General features: G+C 42.8%; 1 protein-coding gene across 1 annotated transcript in view; it reads left to right on the top strand.

Moving 5' to 3' along the window:
- Positions 1 to 4,921: 4,921 nt before the first annotated feature.
- AMER3 (APC membrane recruitment protein 3) overlaps positions 4,922 to 27,232 on the top strand; it is a 41,751-nt gene continuing 19,440 nt past the window's right edge. Inside the window, exons 1-2 of the mRNA XM_048314731.1 lie at positions 4,922 to 5,038; positions 11,833 to 14,883. Coding sequence (XP_048170688.1) covers positions 11,854 to 14,865 — 3,012 coding nt within the window. The 5' untranslated portion in view covers positions 4,922 to 5,038; positions 11,833 to 11,853 and the 3' untranslated portion in view covers positions 14,866 to 14,883. The remainder of the gene's footprint in view (positions 5,039 to 11,832; positions 14,884 to 27,232) is intronic.

Here is a 27,232-nt window from a genome sequence, read left to right as displayed (position 1 = left end):
TCATCTGGACAGATGTCTATGACACACAGGCATATCTGGAAGGAAAAAACTTCTGAAAATATGCCTTGTATTTAAACATTTCTGTATTCATGTCCCTGAGGTTTCTTGTCCCTCCCAGGTGTTGTCTCTGGTCTCTAGAGCCCTGGAGTTTTTCGTGATTTGGTAAAACAATTCTTTTGACATAGTTCTTCGTAGCATATAATGCAGCTAATTTTTCCACATTGATTTTAATAGACAAATATTTATTACTCAAGAGCTTTTTGTTTAAAGCAGAAAGCTTAAGGGCAGTCACTACTCCAACAGAAGCAGCTGGAGAAACATCTTCAATACTTTCTTTTCTTCCTCAAAAGCCCTTTAAATTCTTTGGGGCAACAAGCAGTTCACAATCAGTCATCCGCAGTCCCCAGGATAGCAATAATGAGACTGTGATCAGTCCCATTCCAAAGGCACTTGGCATTCCTTCCTGCCCCTGATGGCATCATTGGTGCAGCTGGGAGGCCTGGCTGGCAGGCAGGACAGCCAAGCTTTTTAATACCCTACCTGCTGCACCTCATCATGCCCTTGACTGCAAATAGGGCAACATCAGTGCCTCACAGGGAAGACAAGCAGGAGACGTTGAGGCAGAGCATCCTTGCAGAAATCTGTGGATGAAAATCTCTTTATTTCTTTTGCTAAGTACTGATGTTATTAACAGCAATTCACGATTCTAAAATTTGCAGCATACACTAGCTCACCAAGCAACTGAGAAGAGAGTAACAATTAACTTAATGAAAGCCCTGGGAAGGAGTCAGATAAGTAGCAAGGATTGCTCCCTTCCACCTAGGGCAGTCTCCTGCTAGCAATCCGGACAGAAAAAGCTCCATATCCCATTACCAATTCTCTTCAACATGCAAGCCCAAGAAATACTGATAAGAATCCATGAATAATTAAGTTTAACCTGATGTTAGCAGAAACTGGATTGGGGATGTTAGGCTCTTCATTAGTTCACTGGCAGGAAATAGCCTGGATCAAATTCATTCTGTAAGCAATTCCTTGGAAACAAATAGAGCTAGCTCAGCAAACACTTTTGTTCTGAGTCTCAGGGTTAAAGAATCTGCTACATTATTCCATGGCACAAAATTAAAAAATAGCATAGACTGCTTTTTGTGAATTGCTTATGCTAATAGTTGTCTTTAATCACTGGATGCAAACATTTCCTACCCACCATGAGGAGACTCAGGCTTCCATGTTCTGGGAGGCTGGGCCTCCTTCATCTAAAAACTCCCTCTTTGTTTTTCCACACTGCCCCTCATGAAGGTTTTCCTCCACCTTTCCCCAATCCTCCTCATACCAAGGATCTCTGCCACCCTACTCTTCCCTCGCCAGGGACTGTACATTCCTTAGTCCCTCTTCCTTCAAGGGCCCTCCTCCTACTCACCATGCCAAGGGCTGTGTGCATCTGCTGAACAGATGGCAGCTGTGCCATGTGCCCCTCATTTACAGGTTTTTGATTTCCCTTCCCTTTTATGCCCATCGATGCCCCAAACAATTCTGGATGGGCTGAATTATTCAGAATTAATCAGAGAGGATGATTAGGTTCTCCAATGGCCAACATTTTGAGCCAAGTTGATCAACAGCCATGGTGAAATAGCCTGAAATGAAGTGATAGCAAAAAAGGATAGTTGAGGGAACTGCAAGTTGAGGACTATTTAGGAAGTAAAAAAAGCTCTACTGTAATGCATGAGGGCTACCGTGGATCAGCTGCTATTCAACATACTGTGCATTTAGCAGTGTGTGCAATGGCACTGTGATTTAAGTCAATGCAGGTTATGGCCATGGACGGCTGATGGATTTACGCTACTTCCCATGAGGGAGGGAAATAAAAGGCTCTAAAGCTGGAAATTTCTGTCCATATGGGCATCCCAAAGTCAACATCCTAAAACCTGGAATTCTCTCATCATGGAAGATGCTTTACCTGAATCTCCAAGAACAATTTTGGGTATCTCATCCAGGTCTAGAGTGATCCCCTCTAACTTCTCCAGCAAAGGGACAAAAGGTCCCATTTGTTAGAAATGAGGACACTACACGAGAGCTTTCCCAGTTCCTGAGGAGCAGCAACAGACTGTTCTAGAGACTGCATGTATGGAAACTACCTGAAATGATGTTGGAGGTAAGAGCTCCTCCCTGTCCAGATTATTTTCTCCAATTCCTTGTTTATTGAACTTGATTTGAACATGAAGTAGGCTTTAAATGTAATTCTAAGTGCTCTCTGTTCCCTACATCCTTCTTCACATGGCATATTTGGGTATATCTTTTCTGATGTACCTTTAACTTTAATGCCTACACTTCAGAGTTCAGAAACTCAGCTCAGAAATTGTATGTGTGAATAACTTTCAAATAGAAAATCTAAGCTCCTAGTTTTGCTCAGACAGTACCAACACCAGCCTGGAATCAGCACCAGAATCACAGAATCATTAAGGGTGGAAGTAGACCTGTAAGACTATCCAGACCCACCGCTAACCCAGAACCACCACGATGTTCATGGCTAAAGCGTATCCCCAGGCGCCACATCTGCGTGCTTTATGTACACTTCCAGTGATGGGGACTCCACCACTGCCCTGGGCAGCCTGCTCCAATGCTTGACAACCCTATTGGTGAAGAAACTTTTCCTAATATCTAATCTGAACCCTTCCCTGGCACAATTTGAGGCCATTTCCTCCTGTCCTGTCCTGTTCCTTGTTACCTGGAGGCAGGGTCCAATCCCCACCTGGCTGCAGCCTCCTTCAGGGAGTCTTAGAGAGTGAGAAGCTCCCCCTGAGCCTCCTTTTCTCCAGCCTAAACACCCCCAGCTCCCTCAGTTGCTCCTCACCGGACTTGTGCTCCAGCCCCTTCCCCAGCTCCATTCCCCTCTCTGGACACACTCCAGCCTCTCACCATTTTTCTTGAAGTGAGAGGCCCAAAATTAGTACTTGAGGTGTGGTCTCACCATTGTCCAGCACAGGGGGATGGTCACTGCCCTGGTCCTGCTGGCCACACTGTTGCTGATACAAGCCAGGATGCCATTGGCCTTCTTGGCCACCTGGGCACAGGTGACAGCTGTGACCTCTGATTGATTCTCATGTCTATCAGCACTTCTAACATGCCTCGGTGTTACTTTGAGCAAAGAAGGACTTCAGCATTTTATGGGCCTCCTCTTTCCAAAACAAAGGGGAGGCTCTCAAAAGCAACATCACTGCAGAGCAATGAGGTACTACCTGAAAATTTGGTGGCTTTGTATACCCCTCATGAAGAAAGGTTCCTCCTATACTAACACAGATATCTCATGCAGAATAAAACCCATCAAATCTATTTCTAATTAATGTATTTCTTCTCACGATTGTTCTTAATCTACTTGCCAGAACTACTGGGATTCACCCACAGCTTGTTCTTTCCTCCCACCAGATTCTTGGTGAAGTCACACAAAGGATTTCTACTTGTTGCAGGTTGGATTTAACCCGTTTTTTTCCCCCCAAGGTGTAATTTTCCAGTCTCTACCATCAGGGGCACTTGAGTAGCTTACTGCCTGACACTCACAGCAGGAGCACTCTGTTCTGCCGGCTTTAAAGTTAACAGGCTGATTTTTCAGCTTTAGAAGCTTAGATGGCATAAAAGTTCAAGCTCCTTTCCTCCCCGTCTCCAAGATTCACCTAAAGCACACAGTGAAAAGGAAGATGAGAACAGGTAGCAGGTTAAGGCTTTTGTTCCCTTTCTGCTGTGATATGGGGACAGAAGAGATTAGCTCTCTGGCTGCTGCACCTGCTCCAGTTGTGAGGGAATGCTCATTTTCAGTTCATGCAGAGCTGGAGATTTTCTAAATGCCTCCATGGATTGGACTTGTCTGAAGTTGCTCTGTCGCAGACATCCAAGAGCTGCCTGTTTGTTGCCTTAGAGCAGCTGAAGTAGCCCCTACATCAGGAGGGCATCTTCCCTGCAGATACACCAGTCTGCAACAACTGCTGTGTTATCCTGAGTGCAGCTCTAAAATGGAGCTCACATGAGAGCTACTGAAGTGGATTAAGCCACTGCTTCATGGCATACACTCTGGCTTTTAAGAGGCTCCTATCATGCCCTCAGCAGAGGTGTTTCAACAAGCAGGAAGAAGGCAGGGGGCTTGAGAGGCTGATGTAAAGGACTTAGATAGGAATTAATGGGACAATCAAGGTACGATCAGGTTGGGAGCCCTTCAGGAGAGAGGGCTGGGGGAAGATGCCAGCTTCACACTTTTGTGAAATTAGAGCCCTAGTGTTTGTGATGGTAATAAACTCACCTATATAACAAAGAATGATGTTGTAACATCAGATGTTGCCTTCACTGCACACTGAAGCAGAAATTAGACTGACTGTAAGGAGAATTGGGTAAATGATTGTTGAAGGCAGTATGAGGCTAGCACCAGGCACTCCAGCCTTGGGCAGCTGAAATAGTCACTCTTTCCCCTCACACCACTTTGCTCCCGCATGAAATCTCTTCCGACTCCAGTAACACAAGCTCTACAAAGGGTGGCACAGTCCAATAGCCTGCATACACTGCCAGTGAAGCATCACACTAACCTAAAACACATTCAGATCACTTTTCCTGAATCCTAGTCTGAAACAAAACAACATGTGAGAAATGAAATTAATTTGGATGTATTCCTCCCTATTTAATAAGCAGTCATATAGAGAGAAACCAAAATGCTGGATCAGAAACTCCCGAGCTTACGTCCTGGGCTTTTATTCCTGAAGCAAAGAAGGCATTTCCATGGCATCAAGCAGATGGCTGAAATAAGCATCTTTCCTATATCAAGCTCCATGTGGAAGCTTAGGATCTATGTAAGGTATGAAAAAGCTACAAGCTGGAGGAATGAGGGGGTGGGGATGAAGGAAGAAGGAGGAGGAAAAGACAGGGGGGTGGAGAGTAACACTGGAGAGCAGCAGTGGTCCAGCCCCTCAGAATCTGAAAGCATCACCGGAGCCTCCGGATAAAGACCAGCTTCAGGAGCAAGGCTAGGAGACAGAGGATTTCTGCTCAGTAATAAAACATGGTGAGTAGGATTTTTGTGATCTGCCTCGCTTGTTCTGGTGCAATGGCATTTCTTTTGCTCTGAGACAGCAACTCTGAGTGACTATTATTTTGGGATGACTGTTTCTTTCTGAAGCATTGCTTTTTACCTCTTTCTCCATACATCTGACAAGTCTGTGCCTGTATTTATAAAAATGCACATCCTATCTCCTTTTAAAGCAATAAATTACTGAGGACAGCCAAAGCTGTCAGTATTAACACTTTGCTGTCTGGTACCAACAGGCTGCTGGTCAGGGCAAAAAAAAAAAGCCCTGTTTCCTTCTCAGGTATGCAGTGGAAATTTCTGCTCTGCTGCCTTCTCTTAGCAATACAGTGGTGATTCGGAAGCTTCCTGCGCAGGGATTAAAGCTGCCCTTTTACATGATGTAATTGGAACATTTCAAGCAGTTACGTTTCTTTCAGCCTCAGGTATAGAAGAAAACTGAGTGAGGGGTGCAGAGGTTTTGTCAGAGAAGGAGCCTCCTTTTGTCATGGTGTCAGCCTCCCTCTGCCCTGCCACACACCCCATGCGTGGCTGGGGGAAGCTGTGGGTGCCCTGGATGGGGCCGGGGGAAGCACTGGGTGCTGCTGTGTCCCCAGGGATCCCTCCTGTCAGCATGCAGCAGGACAGTGTGCTGGGAGTAGAAGCGTGGTTAATTTTACTACGAAAAATCCTGAGCTCCACGAAACAGTTGTCAGGGCTTAAAGGAAGGTTCAGACTTCCCTATAGCACATTGCTAATAAGATTAAGCATTTAACTACACATCTTTCTAGTATTCTGCTGCGGAGTCTAAGATTTTACTTTGTGTGCTCAATGGAATGAGGGTTGAATTAAAAACAAACCAATGTGCTTTTCACTGGTTCTTCATGAGAAAGCCATTGCCTGACCTAAATGTATATGCAAATAATTAGGCATCCTGGGTTACCCAAGAGAGCCAAATGATTAAGGGGAATGATACAATACAGCCACTAACAATGATGAGAGGAGTACTCCTAAGGAGAGGCGTGATCTCAATGCAGGTTTGTGTGTCACACAGGCGTCTTTAAAAATAAACATTCTGCTGTTTCCTGAATCATGACTGTCCCTGATTACATCCTCCATCCTTTCCACCCTGTTCTTTTCTGCTTCCTAATGGAGATGAGATAGTAGCAGGGTAATCAGTTTAAGGGAGAAGATGAGCCCTGCTTTAAAATCCTCTTCGGTTTTTACCAGAAGAACTGTTATGTTTATTTGCTTACTAGAAACAGTGTTACAATAACCGCAGTGAGAACATCACTATTCTCTGGCAAGGAAGCCGTATTCTGCTTTGCAATTAAAAATCAAATTAACAGAATGGAATATATGTTCATGATTATTACTAAGTATTTCCATTATTAACTTCCATCTTCTGAAATAGAGAGTTAATGTTTTTGCCTGTAAATAAACAGTGTTATTCCAAAACTACCTCCCTCACACACTTTACTGGGAGCACCAGCTGTTCCTTATGTGCTGCTAATTGATTAGATACTAAACACTAAAAATTAGTGTTGTTCACTGACTTTAAAAGTAGCTATGGCTTTCACCACCTCATGCTTGCTTGTTTTTGCATTTTAGGACTTCCAACTGGTGGCCAGTAAAAATCCTCCTTAGGTTAAGAAATGGGAGAGCCTCCCAGAGTGCTCTGTTCTTTTCCCCTTTCCCATTACACAATTTATCAAGAAATATCTTTAAAAAATTTTCATCCTAAAATGCATGGATTTGAAGCATAATGCATGTCCATATACCCAAACCAGAGAGATGCTTTCGGGAAATTTATTATGCTACAATTTCTGATGGAAAAGCAGGGTAACATTTTCAAAGGTACCTCTGATACTCAGCATCTTAAGTCTGATTGATATGAAGCCACTTGTGGAGAAGGGATTTTGGACTCACTCCAAACTTGTATTCAAAAACATAAAAGCAGTACAAAGTGAGGTTTTCCCTTCTTTTTGAATTACAAGGCCTAAAAGACTATTCAGTGTTTATCAAATTCTTCATTTAATAAAGGGAAAATGCTTGGAGGGAGGTGAAATTCAGATGCCAAGTGACATGCAGAACTCTGCTTAACAAGAGACAGCAAGGCACCACCTCCACAACCTGCCAGTTGTAAGCGTGATCTAAATGTAAAGAAATCTAAATGTAAAGAAAGAACAGTCCTATCTCCCCTTCAAAACCACTATATTCTGAATTTTATGTATTTCTATCTCCAAGAGAGATAATTATACATAAATTACACATCAAATGAGCAAGTAAGAGAGGTCCAAGATGGATAGCTGAAAAGATTTTTAAGTAAATGAACCTCAATTATATTTTTTCCTACTTGAGCAAAGTTATTTTTGAACCAAACTTGCTGAAGCTGGAGACTTTATCTAAATTTCCTCTTTGTAATAGTATTACTTCTACCCATGCAACCTCACTGAAACAGATACTTCTACTTTCCCAGCAGGATGATATTCCTAGAATTACATGCAAGAGGACTGATATTTTACCTTTTCTTTGAAGATAACCTAAACAAACCTTTCTACTCTGTTATCAGCTAGCAAGATACAACTTTCACCCAGCCCAAAACACAAAGCAAGGCTCTCTCACATTCCACCACGGAGGGAAACTTGTAGATGGCTGGCAGAAAGTGTTGGGGGCCATGGGCAGAGGCAAATGTGACCCTTCTCTTTGACTCACATGACAGAGGCAATATCTGGACAGTTTGAATCCTGTCTCCACCCACTTTCCTAATGAATATCTAGCTCCACTGCACCCCTCTTTGGCCCTTGTATGTTGGCCTGGACTTAGGAAGGATTTAGGCTGTCTGAATATGGCTCTTATTAACGAGAACAGTTACCTAACTTAGACTTGTTCAGGTCCTCATAACCCAGAACCAGAAGCAATTGCTTTGACTGTCCTAAAATCAAGTCTCCTCAGCCCACAGGAGTGTATTCATCTTTCCATTCTAAAACTTTAATTTATTTTTAGATGAATCACAAACACAGTAAAACCTTCTGGTTTTATGAGAAGGCTGTCACACACCCTGCACAGATGGTATATGTTTGAGCATGAAGTATCTCTGCATTTTATGAGCAGTATTATCCAAATTTAAAAGAAAACCTTATTTCCATTATAGTATAAGCCTCAAATCTGGTTCTAATTGCCTGCCTAGACACCTGTGAAATCCTAAAAGTGAGCAGCTGGTCTGATCAAGCCAGATAAAAAGTACTGTTTACTGTAGATGGGAAGCCTCAGTGCCGCTGCTGCACCAAATCTTATTGTAAAAGACAACTAAACATAGCCCAGTGTAAGATTCAAGGATGTCCTTTATTTAAAATCATTCCATAAGCAATTTTGCAGATAGTAAAAACCCATTAATTTGTTATTAATGAAGAAAACATTGAGACTCTCAGTACACTGACTGCTGGTTTCCACAGGTTTCTGTTCTTTACAGTGATTTTTAGTTGCAAATTGTATTTCCTTTGCAAAGGTGGAAATCAGGCCCTAGTATATCTTTTATCCCTGTCGAAGAGGCAATATAGTGCAAGTCCAAGAGAAGAATAATTGAAAAGGAACAGAGACGGGCACTAGTGTAGCCGAGTGCATGGGTCAATAAATCCCAGAAAAATGTACTATGTTTTAAATGCCTATAATAATATTTCATAGAATTTTGATTAGCTTTACACAACCACTGGAGGGTAACTTTCCCTTACAGCACTTTAATCTGTTTCTAACTTCACTGGTACAGCTTCTGGGGTTAGAGATAGAACTTGTGTCCCTGCAGAGACCAAAAAAAAAGGTATCATGGTATAATCCATTATAACCAGAAGGGCTAAAAGTATTAATAGATATAGAAAGAGAGAATCATCACATAAATATTTCTGGTCTGTTTTTGGAAAGAAGTTCATTGGTAGTTTATGTCACATGAGTATGAGGAGAAACCCAGAGTATGGGAAGTTACAAAACAGCAACTAAGATGAATGTTTTAAAAAATCTGCAGATTCTGGTAGTCTGCCCTGAAGAGCCCTCAAAGAAGCTGACTGAGGAGGTCCTGTCTTTCTTGTTGTTCATTTTAAACAACAATTTTAATGGGGAAGTTTTACAAAGATGTGACAGTCTTAGAATAAGCAGGATGACACAATGAACTAGATACGAGGTCTGGCATGAATCCTGAGGGAGTATTAGAGAAAGAATATATGGGAATAAATAGAGACATTAAATAATTAGAATATATACTTGGTGATTCTATCTATCTATCTATCTATCTATCTACTAGATATTAAAAAACCCAACAAACCAAACCACAAAACCCCCACAAAACCAAAACAACAGCTAACACTTTTTTCCTCATCAGAAGAAATGGAAAAGGTAGCACAGGCTACCATCAGTGTATCTTACATTATTATACTACAGATATTCTCAGTAAAAATGTTACTTGGGCCATTTTGGCTTTCATGTTAAAACTGTTCATCTAATCTATAAAAAAAAAAAAGATGGAAGAACAAGCCTTGAAATTTCTATACCCAGTTATCAAACTGGTCATCCATTGTGTTTCTTATCAAGGAAATACAATTCAGATCAAACATTACTTTATTCCAAAGATTAACTTATGTCATTCTAAATTCTTAGCTTTAATACATTTCATACTTGACAGTAAATAAATCCATCCCTGAAAGCCTTTTTAATGCATCTGCAGAACAGTTCCCAAGTATGCAATATCCTACAAAAGTGACCTTTGCTTAATACTCAGAATGGGCAGAAACAGCTGCAAGACTTCAAAGAGTCCTACATAACATTGTTGTAAGGCTGGCACTTGCCAATGTCACAGACCTCTAAGGAGCTTCTCGGCAGCATCAGGAGCTTCCCACAGGGACATGGTACCTACTTCTGCACTTGCAAAGGACTGAGATGTCAGACACTTTATTTCTGGGATATTAATAACTGGTCTTGCATCAGCTGTTTCTGATTGTTTTCTCCACCCTGCTGGAGTTCTGCACACTGAATTGCTTGTTGATCACACCTTGCTTTTCAGAAGAGGAGTGTAATCGTGTCCCAGTGACCTATTTCTAAATATGCAAAACAAGTTTCCTGCAGCATCAGTGAACTCCAGATACCTGTCAGTGTAGTAAAATGTTTCCTGGCTTTCATTAAGGGTGTTCTGTAACATTCACATGTAGTGCCAAGTGCAAATAAATGTGCCAACATCTCAATCACACTGATAGACGCCCATCTATCACTACCCACCACGTTTTCCACCGCATGTCAAATATTCACACTTTGCCCTTACATTCTCTACCTTTTGTCACTGACCTACATTTAGTTGTAAATATTGCTAATCACCTGCTAGTTTGCAGCTTCTGTAAGAAAGGGGCTGTCACTGATCTGCCTGCTGGAGAAATGCTCCCAAATACACAGTCCCGCATCTTGTGAGTTGCTGGTCAGTGTGGCTGTTCCAGCAAGGCCTGGCAACTGGAAAGCTTCTGGAGGCTACAGACAGCTGTTATAGTTCAAAATAGACTGAAGACTGCTTTAAGTTCTCTATTAGGAGTACAAAGGCTTGGCTTGGTGCTGAATTTAAAATCTCCTGTTCAGTGTCTCCAATTGTTTATTTATGTCTAACCAATTCAAAACAAGATAAATCATTAAATGAGGTTTCATTAAGGAGAGATTCAAGCATGCTCTTTCAAGAACAGGACTCTGAGTTATTGTGCTGCTTCCCACCAAGTAAAAATCTGGTTGCCCTGACAGCTTTTAGGTAGTGCTTACTTCGTCCCTGACCTACCTTTATGTAACTCCATTGACTTACTCAATATTCAAGTTGATGTATGACAGGAAAGGGTCAAATGTTTCTACAAAAGAACTGCCGGAACACTGAAAGTGACATGGCTAAAATAATTAATGACTAATTAAATTAATGAAAACATAAAACAGGTTCAATACTAAACTATATAGGCAGAGCCTGAAATGGGCATTGATACAGGTACTAGAGTATTTTTAGAAACAGCTAATCAATGCACAGTGCAGATTCACTGTGGCGATTCCTCTGCGTGCTACACGGGTCTTTGTAAATTGGAGATGACACTTTTGTCATGACTAACAATGATTTTCAATATGGCGTTTTTGATTTTTGACAATAAAAGTAGCTGTGTAGAAAATGATACATTATGCTCAGGGGGAAGCAAAATCAGTAATTCAGTTTCTGCATGCTTCCAGGGTGGTACCAAGGTTTATGGATTTTCTATTCACAGATAAGAATTATTTTAATATAAAGTGAGCGTCATGTGTCAAAAGTTTGATCTGTTTTCTCAGGAGATTTCCCAACTTGGGATCTTTGTTCTCCGCTAAGGTATAGATGTATGAACTGCTGCCCCCCTGATGCACACATTTGCATGTTGAAGTTTTTCAGGCATTGCTTTTTGTTGATGCCTCTTCTACCTTCAGAACAGAACCTTTACCTTGTTAAAAGCCATCCTGAAGTCATAATCCTCAGTGCAAATCTGCGTATTTCTAGCAGACAAAATGTTCTCTGAGCCTCAGCTACCAACCCATAATGTGCACTGTTTTCTCCTTGTTGGATCTTCCAGCCAACACACCCTTAGTTTCACTCAATCTGTTCCTCATGCAGTACCATGACTCAATGATGGAAATGTCTGGTGACAGACAAGCTCAATTTTTTGGTGCTTAATATTCCTTCCTTTGTTCTCCAGTTGCTTTCAAAATTTACAGGTGCTACCCACCAACCTCACAATGGTTGTGTTCTGCTGTTTTCTTTACAGAAACAGATGTGAGGAGGCAGTATGGAGCTCAAGAGAGGAAAGACTTTCATAAAATCCAGTGTACAACATGAGAAAGTGCCACCGGTGCATACAGCTCCTACCAACAAAGATGAGATGGGCAAAGACAAAAAGGCAGTTCTGGAGGGAAACCAAAGTGTGGCTGAAGTCCAGCTGGCATGTTTGGCCACACACAAGAACTACAGATTTTCTACCAGAGCAGCAAGGAATGGAGCTGGTGATCACAACCTGGAAAAATCATCTGGATCCTCCTACAAGCTTGTAAGGAAGAGTAAAACCCATGACTGTGTTACTGAGGCAGACAAAACAGAGCACTGCAGCCCCAGCAGCAGGGCTTGCGAAGAAGGATTTTTTGGAAAGGGCAAGGGCCGACTTGTCAATAGCATCAGCTTTACAGGGATGTCCAGCTCCAGCAGTAAGAAGGAGTGTGTGGTCAGCCCCAGCCAGTCTGCATGCAGCAGTCAGATGATAGATTACAGGAACTTTGTGCCACAGATGCCTTTTGTACCAGCTGTCGCAAAAACCATTCCCAGGAAGAGGATTTCCCTCAAGAGATCTAAGAAAGGGCTCAGAGATATATTTCACATAAGAAAAAATAAACCAGACAGCCTCTCATTTCTGGTGGAGAAGGACAAGAACCTGTCCTCTCCAGGCTGCAGGAGTGAGTTGTCTGGACGTCTTGCAAAGTATCTTTTCAAAACTGGAGAAACTTGTGCAGCTGATTGCTTGTCACAGGACTGCTCAGACAGTGAACTGCAGTCTGACTCCTCCTATGACTACTGCAATGCCCTGTGTGAAGATGTTGCCTCTCTGAAGAGCTTTGACTCCCTCACTGGCTGTGGGGAAATCTTTGCTGATGAGACTTCTGCTCATCTGGAGCTGGAGAACAGCAAAGACCTTCTGCTGAGGCGAAGCAAGCACAAAGACAGCCCTGGCACGGGCTCCTTCCAAGGAGGGGTGGAGCAGCTGGCCTCTCCTGGCCAGAATGAGACAGTGGAATTTGCAAAGTTTTGGGACAACATCAACAAATCAGTAAGGCTACATCAGAGTGCTCTGTTTGAAAAGAAGTTACTGAAGACACCTAGTTCTGACTTAGAAAAGGATAGAAATCAGGCTGCTGTACCGGTCACAGACCCCCAGGACTCACCCGATAAAGAAGGTGACAATTCCAAAGACAGCTCCACAGAAACAGAAACACCGAAAAGTGAAAACCAGGAATCCACATCGACAAGTGATGAAGGCTACTATGATTCATTCTCTCCTGGACAAGATGATGAACTGAAGGAAGCTCAGACCCCTGGTGTCCCAGGTAGATTTCCAAGAGACAGTTACAGCGGAGATGCCCTTTATGAGCTCTTCTATGACCCAAATGAAGTCAAAGTAAACCCTATCCTTGATGATGACTTGTGTGCATCTGAAAGTGTTTCAGAGCAAGCCATTGAAATCCCTTTGTCCATTTACAGCTTTCATGTTGGAGCTGAGGAGAACATGGCTTCCCAACCAACTCTAGATATCATCAGCCAGGGTTTTTTCCACAGCACATGGAAAGGCAAAGAATGTTTGCTAAAGCTCTGTGATACTGAGCTTTCACTGACCATGGGGATAATAAACTGGCTACGAAAACACTCAGGACTCATTTCCTCCCCTGATTCTCTTCAGAGTCCTCAATCACAGCCAGAAAAGTCTAATGATTCATTGATCCTGCCCAGTCACAGTCCAGAGCAGAAAGGGAGCACAGAAGCTCAGCAGGAGACACCAGGCAAGGGTGAATCTAATACATTTAATGTATGTGTGCCTTTGGAGGAAAGCAAACACACAACCCAGGCCTCTTCAGTAAACATTGCTGGAAGAGACCACAGCCTGGACTCCTGCCTGAACACATCTAATCTGAGTTTCCGAGGAAGAGAAGGGAGTCACCACAAGGACTTATCTACAGCCCCTGGGACTGTGGAAACCACCAGATCATCAAGTTATGCATCACAATCACAGGCTAACAGAGACACTCTGCAGACATCTTCGACTGAGAGCGAGAAGCTAGCAATTTCATTGGGATGTGAGACATCTGGAGATAAAAACCCACTGCCAGAAAAGCTGAACAGAGAGAGTGGCTCCCAGAGGTCTGAAAATCCTTCATTAGATGATAATCACGAAGTAGAATCATGTTACTCCTACAAGACTGCTGCGACCTCACTCCGAGATCCCCTTGAGAGGGAGGACAGAAATAAACCAATGTATCGCTCTCGCTCTATCTCCTGTGACAAACCACCACAGCCTCTAACCCTCAATCACTTCCAGAGCTACATGAGCCCCACACCAACAGAGAGCAGCACTAACATAGTGCAGCTCTTAGAGCACTGTGTAACACAGGTGGCATCATTAAAAATTAGCTATGAAAACAAGCACCTGGAAGACAAATACATCGGGAATGAAATGAACAGTATCATTCATAAGATGTCTCAGTACAAAAACAAGTTATTTTTGCAAAATGAATGCAACTGCGTTGCTCAAAATCCAGAATATCCCAGTATTCCTAGCACAAACCAATACAACTATGAGACAAGTTTCCAATCTAGCAGTCTGTATCATTTGAAGCAAAATGGGGAGCAAATTTGCTCTGAAGATCAGAAAAGTAGAGCAAAAATGACTGATGAGGTTACTCAAAGCAAGATAAATTTTGAATACTCCCAGCTGAATAATCAAGCACTCTCCTATTTAAAGGACTTTGGTCTCAGTTCAAGTGATTCTGGCCCTGAGACATCTCTTAGTAGACCAACATTTTTACCTCTCTTTAACTCCATCTGCCCAGACATAGCTGGTACCTTCTCACAAGCCTCACACAGCACGGCTGTCTCTCTGTCTGACTCGCTGCAGCCTGAGGAGGCCAAGCAGTGCAGCCCAGGGCCCTGGAACTATGCAGAGACCCCCTGCCATGGCCTGGCTGGAGGGAGTGCTCTGTCCCCTCTCCTAGAGGCAGTGGCCCGGGATACAGCGGTGACAACCAGGAACCACCAGTGACACACCTGCACGGAGAAGGTGAGTGCTCAGGGGAAGGGTAAAATTAAATGTGAAACAAATAACATCTGTTCCCGTCTCACAGAGGGACACTTAACAGCAGTGGAGTCTGAGGTATTCAGGGTCTGTCATTTATGCAGGGGGTCACATGAGAAAGCCAGGATCTGCAGTGTGAAACCACAGTGCAGAAGTGCCCTGTCCCGCAGTTGCTGTCAAGCACAAGGGAAAAGCCACAGAACTGTGCTGCTGCTCCTAAGTGCACCCAAAGGATGGTCCTCCTTCTTCCAAGCCTGAGGCCTTTCTTCAGAAGGTGCAGTTGGTCTCTGTCCAAACTGTGCTGTGGCAGAGCAAGAGCTGAAGCCAAGGCATACTCCACATGCAAGGCTTGACAGGCTTCTCAGGAGAGGGATTACAGGGTCTGTGCTGCAACTCAAGCATTTGAAAATCCTTCAGCCACACTCACATAGTATAGGGAGATCCAGAATCTGCCCTGTGCTGTGGGTAAGAAACACCTTTGCTGCAAACCAGAAACAGCTGATTAAGCACACCGTGATTGTGCTGGCTCAGGTTTACCTGTCCTGTGAGGCTTTAGGCCAGAGTAGGTACTATCTGTACAGAGAGTTCTAACTTTGTGCCAGCTGAGAAATCCTCTGGCCCCCAGCTGCTGAGAGGAATTTGTTGTAGAAGTAGGAAACTTGGGTAAATTCTCTATCATGTGCCCTGCCAAAACTGACAGAGTGGCTGGGCTCTGCCCAGCCTGGGCCTCTGAGAAGGCCCCTTTGGTGGTGGTGGAAGACAAAGAGGAGGCTGCAGCATGGCCCAGGATAGAGAGTTAAGGAACAGCTCGCTATTGAACAGAAGGATACAGGGAACACAACATTTCTCTGGCTCTTGCTGCTCACAGCAGTGTGACTGCTTTCTGGTCATCTCTAAAGGCTTCCTAAGCAGCACAAACTAAAAAGGACAGTGTTTCTCTCTGCATGAGGCAAGAACACCCTTACTTTTAAAAGTCTGGGTAGATTCAGCCACCTGCTTTTCTATTTACATCATTGTGAAAATGACCTTGCCCACAATGACAAGTCTCCCACTGCAGACAGGGATATTTTTCAGGGGTCTGCATGAAGTTAAGGGCCAGAGACTGTCAGTCTTCCATATCCTTAACCAACACATTGTTTAGTTATAATCTGCTCATCAGTAAATTAGGTCTTTCTCAACAGAAAAAAGTGATCTTGTTTTTTTCCCATTTGTGTTGTAAAAAACACTGCATTTGTGGTGGTTCTTCTGATTAGCTAGTTACCTTTTTGTGTCACCAGAATTATTAGCAGAACTTGCTGTCCAAGGACACACCATAGTCCTTAGAACTACTCATCTCTTTTAGATATTTCTGAAATGATAGACTGAGTACAGATGGGGCAAGGTTTGTGCTTACAGCTAGCATATGTATGGAACCACGACTAGGCACAGCTTCTTGGGGTTAAAAGAACAGATCAATGTATACATTGGCCTGACATTTTTATTTTGCTGTGAATATTAATCCACAGGGTACTGCTAGGAATATCCCTGCCTTTGCAGGCTAGGAATGCAAAGGGATTCTAATTCTGAGTGGCTTTCTGATAGAAACAGAGAAGGGAGCCGTGGCTGTGTGACTGTCAGGAGTGGTAACAGACTGTATCTTTACACTGAACAAGACGTAACACAAGTAGACATTACTGGGCTTGGGGCACGCTCTTTGCATTGTATCAAGTGGCAGCTGTTGTGTGCCACCACATGCCCACACTGATAATACCTGCCATGGCAGGAATGGGACCAGGTCACGCTTTCACCTGAGTCCCAGAGAAAAGACAATTCAAGCTTTTTTCCAACAGGGAACTGCTGATTTTTGATAAAGGTTTCTCAAACAGTAAAATGAATTAAATTTTAGAATATAGATGGGATTTATGTATTCATAAAGTGACTTTGAGCACTGGGCTCATTTTAAGGAATCATTTAACAGCAGGGTTGCTGTTTCTTATAATTTTTTACAGAAAAAGAATTTAGACAATTGTTAAAATGTCATTTACCATGGTTAAAAGAACTGGCTGTGGGGACAAACACTGGCATGTGACTGAGTTTTCCTACCCAATATTTTCTTGCCTGCCCACATTAACAGATGGCCTACAGGTTTGCTGGAAATTTTAAATCTTTGTGAAGATGACTCAGGAGCTTTGCCTTAATCACGGGGGTGGTAGTGCAAGAGAGGCAATGTACAAACACGGTGTCACCTCAGACTCCATGGAGACAGACAGCACTGAGAAACACTCCTACGCTGGACATGATTGTGCAAGCTGCAAGAGCTTATACACAAAGAATACTCTAAAATGCCACACTTGGGAGCTGTGAAACAAGTGACAGATCCAGAGGGGGCTCCTCCTTTGTCCCTCAGAGCAAACGCAGCCCCTGATCCTGCCATGGACTCCCAGGTCTGACCTGAAGGAGGTGGGAAGAAGGTCACCTTTCTTGCCATTGGTTGCAGGGCAGAGGAAAATCCCTTATCAAAAGTTATTAAAATCTCCAGGTTTTGTCAGCCCATCTCAACATATCCCAGGACCCATAGTAACAAACAAGCCCATCCTCTCTGCTCCAAGGAGTGTGCAGGGTTCCCCTGGGCCATGCCTGGTCGCTTGGGCTTTACTACCCTGGCAAACAGACACAGGACTGTGATGAAGAATGGTACAAGAAATGCCAGTCACAGCTCCTCTTCCATTTCTCCCTTCCCTGGCCTTTTAGAGAGAAATCTGCAAATGCCTTGTATCTGAGCTCACCAGGAATCTGAACCCTGACTGTAAAGGAACCCCAGGCATCCTCACATGGGAATATGGAAGGCTTACGTAGAAAGTGGGAATTACAGATAAAAAATTGCAATGAAAACCATAATTTTCATTCTTCAGTGTCTAAAGGTTAGGACTTAAGTGAACTCAGTCCAACCCTTGTGTACTGGGAGGATTCCTAGATCTGTACCTTCATGGATCATAGAAAACAAGCACAGAAGTTCGTGATTTTCAACCAGATGTTTTTCATCAGGAAACTTCATCTTTAGAAAGGAAGCACAGTCCTCAAGCAGTGCATTGGGAGGTCTTTTCCTGACTCTTAAAATATCTGGAACTGACCAGACAACACTGGATGTCACAGCAGTTGGACACATGCAGAACAAAACACTCTGCAAACAACATCATTTCAGACCACTGAGCCATTTCCACCACTTAATGGGTTTTGAACTGCATCTTCCATTAACTGGTAGATGTGGCAGAGCAACAAAACCTCTTGTGCCCCCAACAATATGTGCACACTTCATTCAAATGCAGAACTGCCACATTATGCACCAGTTAAAGATTTTGGATGTGTTTCAGTGATAGCCCTTAAAGGAGTGCATTGCAATAAGCTTGCCCTCAGGTCAGAAAAAAGTACATAACTGTCAATCAAACAGGAATTGCTATAATAGATAGGGCAGCTGTAGATAAAAGAAGACAGCATTGCATATGTGATTGCTGTTATCAAGGAACTGAGATTCAGAAGCAGAAAAAATACAACCAAGGCACTTCGAAGTGACAGAGGAATGTGTATCTGATCATCACTAACTGAAGGGCTACTCAAGTCTAGGCAATTCCTGTAAAGCTTTTTATTCCCTCCTGGTTCAACTTCACTCCCTCTCTCTTAAATAAGGTTGTACTTCTCTCAGACAGGTAATTTCTCTATCTGATAGGTATAGAGAAGGCAGACTGCAATATTTGGATTTGATAAAAAGGAAAAGCAGAATGAACTCTCATGCGCACATAGGCAGTTTTCTGCTCAAGCAGGGTATTATTTCTCAAAATGGTCAGAGAGATACCTTAACAGATGGAAAAATAAAGGCAGAACCTCTGTGCACACAGCAGGGAAAGTGTGTGGTAGCTTCTGAAGTCTGGTGTAAGAAATCCTCCTATTTCCATGCTCCCTTCATGGCACAGTAAAGGGATGGTCTCTCAAGCTGCACAGGATGGAACATAACAAGAATACAGCACAGAGATAGCCAGCACATTTTCTGCACTGGAAACGCCTCTGGCTCTGAAACATACACCTGTGTAAAGTCAGTTGCCCAGACCATGTTGCAGTGGATATTGAAATCTCATCTGACAGCCGACCGGCCATACACACACACACACACACACACACACACACTCTCTCCTGTTACTCCTGTTCAGACAAATGCATCACAGAGTACAAATGTACTGTTTGTCACATGTGGTAGCAAAGAGCAGGGAGACAGAGGTGACAGGTCACTGCCTCTGCGAATACATTTGAATGTTAGTCACCATGTGCCCAGATACTTGGGCTAAATGATAAATTTAAACAATTTTCTCCTTCATTAAATGTTGTTGCTTCTGGACTTGGCTCTGTCTCACTGTACTGTCTTCATGGTACTTTGTCATCAGCGCTAATTCTACCCAAAATCAGAATTCTATCAGGAGGAAATGTTCTGTCCAGAGTACTTGCTAGAGGAGGGTTTTTCCACACAGTTATCAGCACAGATAATCTCTTATATGCCAGATGCACTATAATGTGTTTCATTTTAAAACTGAAGAAATTGATTTGCTGCTTTACCCGCTATTGCAGCAGGATGGTTTCCATGGATACAGCCTTATAGGGACTCTATTTTCCTCCTGTTGACAACAGTACAGAAAGCTAAATTCTCATCTTCACTGCACCAGCATAAATTTGAAGCTAGGGGAATGATTCCCAGATTTAACCCTGAGAGCAGAAGTTGGCTCCCAGTCTCCTTCAGCCCTGAATTTGAGGTTTCGAAGGGGATGGCAATGGAGGGAAAAAAGGAAAAGAACAGCAGCATGGTCTGAGGGAGAGGATATATGAAACCCACAGTGCCTCTGTATGAGAAATGGGGAGAAGTCAAGGCAGAATGCAAACACACTAACTCAGTAAGAGGTTTTGTGTCTTGCCTGAGATTTAAGTGCAAAAATACAAGTCAGATTTGGGCTACAGAAGTTTGGCTACAAAATTATCTGCATGGAATTGGGCCCTTTTTGTTCAAATGAATCAGTTGTTACCATTCTGAAGAAAACCCGCTTCACTTCAGGTCAGGAAGGCATAAGAGTGGGAAGAAGGGGGAAGTGAGAGCCTTGTATCCAAAGCAGGCTTCTTCTTTCATCTAGGAGAGAATCTGGCCCCCTCTGGAATACAGAGAAACTGAATGCAAAGGAGATCCTCACCTTGAGAATGGGCTGTAAGAGTCTGATGGCATTTATACTCACAAGTCAGCAAGTAAAAAAAGAGTAGGATGAAGAGCCTGGTGACTTCAGCTTTTTGGATCTCAAATGTAAAATATTTCGTTCTATTTCCTCCATCAGAAAATGCAGAGGGGCAGAAAGAGAGGCCTCCAGACAACTCTCTATTTTACTCTGCCAAGGGGCTGCAGTAGGTGTTTGGAAAAGGAGTGTCAGAAACAGGGCAAATGGAGAATTTTGAAACCTGAAATAATCAATCTCCTATCTTCTGGCAATCAGTACTCTCTGAGATAGACCTTGGCTCCTCCTGGATGTCTGGGTTTAATGCTCCCTCCCTTTTCCAAACTCCCTTAAGCATGGGAACTTCAAAGCCTTTTAATATCTGTTATGAACCTTTCATCATTTAATGTCTTTAAGGCAACTCTTAAAATCTCCTGTCTTTTGTGCTATACTTATCAGTTACGCTTTGCAAAACTTCAAAAATATTCCTTTTGAATTTTCTCCTTTTCTGACATCTGTTTGTTCCTAAAACAGGCACTGTCCCTTTTGTGGTCTAGCAACACTGGGAAGATTACAGACCTTTTGTGATTCAGGGCAGAGGCCATGCCTCAGTATGTAAGTCTGGGGTCTCTGTGTAAATGAAGACAGAGTTCAGGGAGATGGAAAGCACAGAAATCCCCAGCATCAATAGATTTTCTGTATTTGTCTAAAAAACCCCACCAAACAAACAAACAAAACCAACTCAAATCCAACAAGAAAACCCAAAACCCCAACCCCGATAATTTTAAATCTGGCTAAACTAAGAGTGAAAAAAGTAACCATTCAGTGAAAGGCATGAAGGACTTGTCGTGAGCACTGGAGCACTGGGAGCCTGCACTGTTTTGATGAAATGTCCAAAATGAACACAGTTCCCCATCAGGTCTTATGGAAGGCTGTTCTGTTTTAAGCAAACTCTCCTACTGCTCAGTTCTTCCAGAAAGATTGGAAGGTATATATCTGGTGTGGCAAGTTTCTTCTGTCACTCAAATCACGGGGACTGCATCTCTTTTACATTTGAAGGTGAGAAAGATATTCAGAGTTCTTGGACAGAAATAGAGCTCAGGAGAAAGAGACACAAAGAAGTACTGTATGTTAGGGTTTTCCTGTGGAGTAAGGAAATATTCTGAGCTTCTCTCTATAGGCATGTGGCAGGCCTGCTCAAGGAAAGCTTTAAAGATCTTGTGGCAGTTAATAATAGTGTCAGCCAGTGATGACAAATACACAAGTGATACCAAGGTAGTACAGCCATAAATTTCTCTCCTCCCACAATCAGCTATCCTCCACTTTGAGGTGATTATATTATCCAAGGGGAAACTGTCAGTCTGCAGGTCAAGATACAGGAAAGATTACTGGAGATCCATAAAGAGGAAGGTCCTTTTTGTCTTACAGAGAACAAAGAAGGGGTATTTCTCCATCTCCTCTTCACTAGTCTTCTCCAGCTGCAATACTTTCCTTTCCAAATAGATTTATTTTTTCTTTCATGACAACTTTCCATCTAACTTGCCCCAGACAGTCTCAACTCTTCCCTATCACATGCTTCACGTTCTTTCTGCTCCCTCTTGAGACTGAACCTACTTCAAAACCCTTTTCCCCTTCCCATATGCCTGTGAAGCTGACACCCCTACCAGACAATTCTCCCCACCCTCAAGAGCCTGGAAACCCCTCTTCAGGCAGGTAGTTTCCTCCCTAGACTCCTAAGTTCCCTGCATCCCCACCTCACTGGTCTGAAGCAGTGGGGAACAGCTGGGAAATGAGTTCTGCATAAAAGAAGCAAAGCCATAATTTAAACCTGGCCCTTTGCTGTCATGGGCTCCTCTCCCTCTCCCTCTTTCATTCTGCAAAGGAAATGTACAGACTCCACAGACTCCAAACATGCAGCATGGTGTAATTGATTATGCACAAAATGGAAACAGAGTGCTCAGCACACTGAGAGCAGACATGTTTGCCCAGCACACACGGTGCCATGCCTGCAAATGCCATCCAAGCTCTGCTTAACTCCCCAGAACTGAGCCTTGTGTTCTGTGCGTTGCTCATGCTGCACAGGTGCACACGATCACTGAAGGACGTGGGAGGATCACAACCTATGGCCAGGCAGGATTAAGGAATTTTGACATCCTCCAACCTGTTTGTTATATTTCTCCACCTCACAGCCAACAGAGGGGAAAAAAATCAAGTCAAGGTGGCTTTGGGTCTGTGATACACAACCAGGGAGCTGCAGAGAAATCGATGGCAAGAGAAATTCTATCTGACTTCAGTAGGATGGAGAGGGACCCTGATTTACAGCAGGAGACATTAGACAAAAGATTGCATCAGAAATTTTCACAGCTCCAGCTTTTCAAAGACATTGTGCCCTCCGCTTTCAGCTGCACTTTTAGGAAAAATCTGATTGGGTGTTAGCCTTAATTAACCCTGGTGCAGTTGCATTTCTGAAATAAGGAGGGGTTGTATTTCACACAAACATCCAATGGGGCTTCTCAGCAGCAGAAAAAACACTGAGGAAAAGGAGCAGCTCTTCCGTCTGTGTACTTAAAATAGAGGATGCTGCAATTTATGGCTCTTGTAGAAATAAAAGCTCAATTTCCCTTCCTTAGCCATTCTGTCTTCCCTTGAACATACAGGCAAGTAGGGTTTTGCTCTGGAAAAAGCACTAAGTAGACTGTTGCTATAGCAACCAACTCCCTGAAACCCATTTATAATTAAGATGGTGGTCTAGCCACCCAAAAAATACATCCTGCAAAACCCCCAGGTTTGTTGCTTCCCAAATAACAACTGTGTGTTTTTACAGTGAGTCCATCTGATCAGGGCAAGGCTGGTTAGGTGGGATGGCAAGAGTGATTATGTCTTTGGAAGTAGTTTGCTGCTGAAATAGCAAAAGGATGCCGGGAAACAGCAGGGTTGCAATGCAAGGTGCTTTTTTTTAGCTAGATTTCTTAAAGCTTCAATCAATAACAAGATAGTACTTGAATCATTTCATCTCTTGAAAGTATTCTTCAACTATAATCTGTAAAATTTTGAATAATACTGGCAAATTTAAAAATGCCCTCAGGTTTTTTTTTTTCCCCCCAATTCAAAAGCTGTTTTAATTTAAAATCATGCAATAAAACTAATTAATAATTTTTCTGTTAGGAAAAGGTATGTTAGTTTTCCCATTAGTGTTTATGAAAGGTGATGACAGCTAAACTGTATGATTGAATGCAACCCTTGAAACATAAATTAAGAATGCATGAGATTATTTTAACAATGACATTTGTTGCTGAGGGCTGTATAATGTGAATGATAGAAATGTGAAGGTTTTATGAGATTTTATAGATACAAATATATGAACAGACACTTAAAAGGAAGATTTCTGTCTATTGCTCTGAACTTTAGATTTTATATTATTAAAGATAAATATACTGTACCCACCAGTCTCTCCAGAAACTGTAATACCCTTGACCCACAGTGGTTCAATAAAATAGCCCTCCACCTGTGCAAATATAAAATGCCAGGACAGCTCACTGTTTCTAAAGTAAGACTAGTGTCTCTTGCAGCATGTTGCAAACTTACTCAATTAAAGGGCCATTTAAGTATTAAATATTAAAAAATAATCCAAATACAAAGCAGGCTTTGAAAAGAAATCCAGAGCCCAGGCAACTTTCACTTAACTGAATAAAATTTATTCTAAATATTTATTGTTTATACTTTACTCCCATTTTCCTACTTTTTTGTTTGTTTTCTTGGGAAAAGTTTTTTTTCACTCTGTTTCCTCAATTTTTCAATCAGCCATGGTCTAACATTTTATAGACCAGTACTAACCTCAGAACCACAAACTGGAAACCACCGCTCTACAGTGTACTTTCAAAAATTCTACATTTCATGATCATAAAAGAAAGGTTCCACCTTTCTAGTCCCCTTCCAATAAAAGATTCTTCTTTCTAGCTTGGTTCTACCCCTTATCAGTCACCACTGCCCACCATAACACCGTTCCCATCCTGCTGCTCCTCTCTGTGCCCTAACTGCGGTGTAGGGAAGCTGTATTTTTGTAAGGCCAAATCCTGTATCTCATTTTTAGCCTAACAACCAGTAAACACAATTAGCAATTTTTATTGATTGAAACCGACAGGATACCGCTCTCAGTACCTGTGGGATTTCCTCAGAAATCAATTTCACTTACTGCCATCACGTATATGCTCATGTGAGCCACACTGTGTTCTATTTCCCAGATCAGCAGGGTAGCATTCTTCCCTGAACTGAAATGTGACCTGTGTCAGGAGGTATGCTGTCTCCCTTTATTTGATAAAGAGAAAATGGAAAAGTCTATAATTGCATTAGCTATTATTGGATACTATTATTGCCTTAATCCTGAGTAGCAAAGTGACCTCAGATGTGTTTTGGATTATCTACAGATAGACAACTGAACTTCCAAGTTGCCCACACAGGAAAAACACCAAACAACCCCAAAAAGAAAACAAACAAACAAACAATCAAGACCCACAACATACCCCCCAAACAAAGAAACAAACCCCAACCCTAAAAAGAACCCACACCGCAGTTTCTCCATTCCTTTATCTAATACTATACCTTGCAGTCTATCAAAAGGAATGGAAAATGAGGCAACACAAATGAACATACATAAATCATCTGGCTGCACATAGACTATAATTACAAATTTTCATCTAGGAAACACAAAATTCTTTATGTTGAAAGTCAACAGTGAATAATATATCCTTACATTTACCCATTTTATGTACTTCAAACTTTGGAGATAAATTCTTGTAAGGTACAACCAGTCTCCTGTAGAATTGCACCGTGAAGTTACTTTTCTAAAAGTATCGAATGCCCCCCAGAACAGGCTTGGGGATTAAGGGCAGGAGACAACAAAAACAGCCCAGCTGGATTGCTCTTCACCTGTGCTGAGCACCAGGCAAGCCAGTAGTGAGCAATCAGCAAAGGGAGAAACACTGTCCCCCTGCAAGCTAGCGCCACTTGGCTTGGGCAGGATGCACGCTGTACACCAGCTGGCCCTTTTGGCAAACCAGGAGGCCACTGACTGAATTTGGAAATTGAGGTGGTGGCCAGACCTGTGCTGAGCTGAGCTGAGCTGACTAAGGCAGGAAGTTAAAGGAAGGTTACAACCTGTATAGTCTTAAAAAAGGCAGTGAAGATTTTTATGAAGTACTGGTAGCTGGGAAAGCTACCACTGAAACATTGGCAACAATCTAAGCAGCACCATTTGGCTACAGGCATTTATTTTGTTAGACTTCTCAAGGTCACATACCTCTTCCCTGCGTATGCCCAGGATATACACACAGTGCATAAAACAGCTGGTCCTCCTCAGACAACAAAACATCTGTTTTTAGGTTCCATAGATTTCTTCAAGTGCTGACAGCTCTCCATGATTTGGGCTTTTCAGTGGGCTGGGAACACCTGGATAGTGATAAAAACAAAGAAATATGGGCTTTTGTGAGGGTATTGCAGTAGGACCAAACATTTTTTGCATGGAAGAGCTTCCATCTGGCCTGGCCTGCTAGAGCAGCTAAGAACCACAAGCCAGCATTCTGGGAGAACACCAGACACAGCACGTTCCCACGCATTTACATTGTGAGGCACCTTAGCCAGCCCTGTGTGCGCAGTCTGCTTAATCCTCAACCCACGGATCATGGAGCATTAACTTCAAATCCACCGGTCCCCTCTGACTCCACGCAGTGCTTTGCTGGTCAGCATTGTTCCCTACAGAGCACAGGCCGTGCACTGTCCTTTCACATTCCCTGTGCACACTCTGCTTCAGTGCCCAGCCGTCCCATCGCTCTCCATGCTGGCCTGCCTGTGGCATAGAGCGGGCACGGACTCTGGCCCAGGAATCGCAGTGCTCCAAGCAGCCCAATTGTTTCATCACTGGCTGGTTCTATCAATAACTGCGCTGTTAGTCACTGGGATTTCTGATGGGATGCTACACGTCTTGAAAGAGTGAATGCTTCACATAGCTGCCAATTAGCTGGGAAATGTGTTCTGGTTCTCTGCCTAGAAGGACAGAGACAAGGGTAGCATTGTCAGCAATGGACTGCCACCTCCTAATGTTGAGTTACAAGAATTAGTGGGTTAGTAAACTACCACTGACCTTCTTTTATTGTTTTTCTTAATTACTCATGAAGCTTTTGAAAAATGCTATTAAAAAGATATTTAAAATTAAGAGAAGTTGGGAGAGTATGTATTTAGAATAGATGAGATTATTTGCACCTCTATGGCACCAAACTATTGTTAAGTAAAAAAAGGGACAAGATTCCTAAATATGTTTTAGACTGGCTTCCTCAGTGCTCTGTAACAAACCAGTTCAGAAAAGCAGTCTTTTTTAAACAAAGTGCCTTTAGGCAATTGTAGACCCTGAGCATTCTCCATCAGGATACGATGCCAAATTTTCTTCCTTCTATTCATCAGACTCAACCCCTTCACAATCCTGTGCTACTGCCCTGCTTCTGCCTCCTCTTTCACCTCTCCCCGCCCTGGTTCCTTTCTGCAGGGAAGGGAAGAGACATAGACCTGAAGGCCTCTCCTGCTCCAATGAAAGAGGCTGCAGAGAGAACAGTTTGTTATCCACCTCCCTCTGCCTTTGCTTGGATGTTGTTTGGACACCAAGCCACAAGACTTCAGGAAGGTCTCCCAGGAATGGACTTACAGACCATATTCTGCTGCTACTGGTGCACCTGCTCTCCTCTTAACTGTGTCTCTTTGCCTTGAAGCAGAGAGAGTGCCTCACCTTCAACCTGACCAGAGGCATTGCTGTCTCAATCCTGATTTTATTTAATGAGCTCAGGAAATCCATAGGAAGTATTCTGTTACCTAATGATACGGCAGTCATCCACAGCATAGAGATCAATAAACTTCCCCTAGCAGCAATTTATCACTCAGTGTATCACACAGCAATCCACTGAGTGCTATAACTGAAGGCACAAAAATTTAAAGCGAGCCCAATACAGTGATGAATGATGGCCCAGTACAAATCACTTCATAGGTGGAAAAAAATCCTACCATAAAGACTGTTTTCTCTAGCACCCAGGAAAAAAAACTTAAGTCAGGTAAGACCTAACTATTATCAAAAT

Source organism: Corvus hawaiiensis, chromosome 10 (assembly GCF_020740725.1).
Source record: "Corvus hawaiiensis isolate bCorHaw1 chromosome 10, bCorHaw1.pri.cur, whole genome shotgun sequence".
NCBI lineage: Eukaryota > Metazoa > Chordata > Aves > Passeriformes > Corvidae > Corvus > Corvus hawaiiensis.
This window is presented reverse-complemented; position numbering and strand designations above follow the sequence as displayed.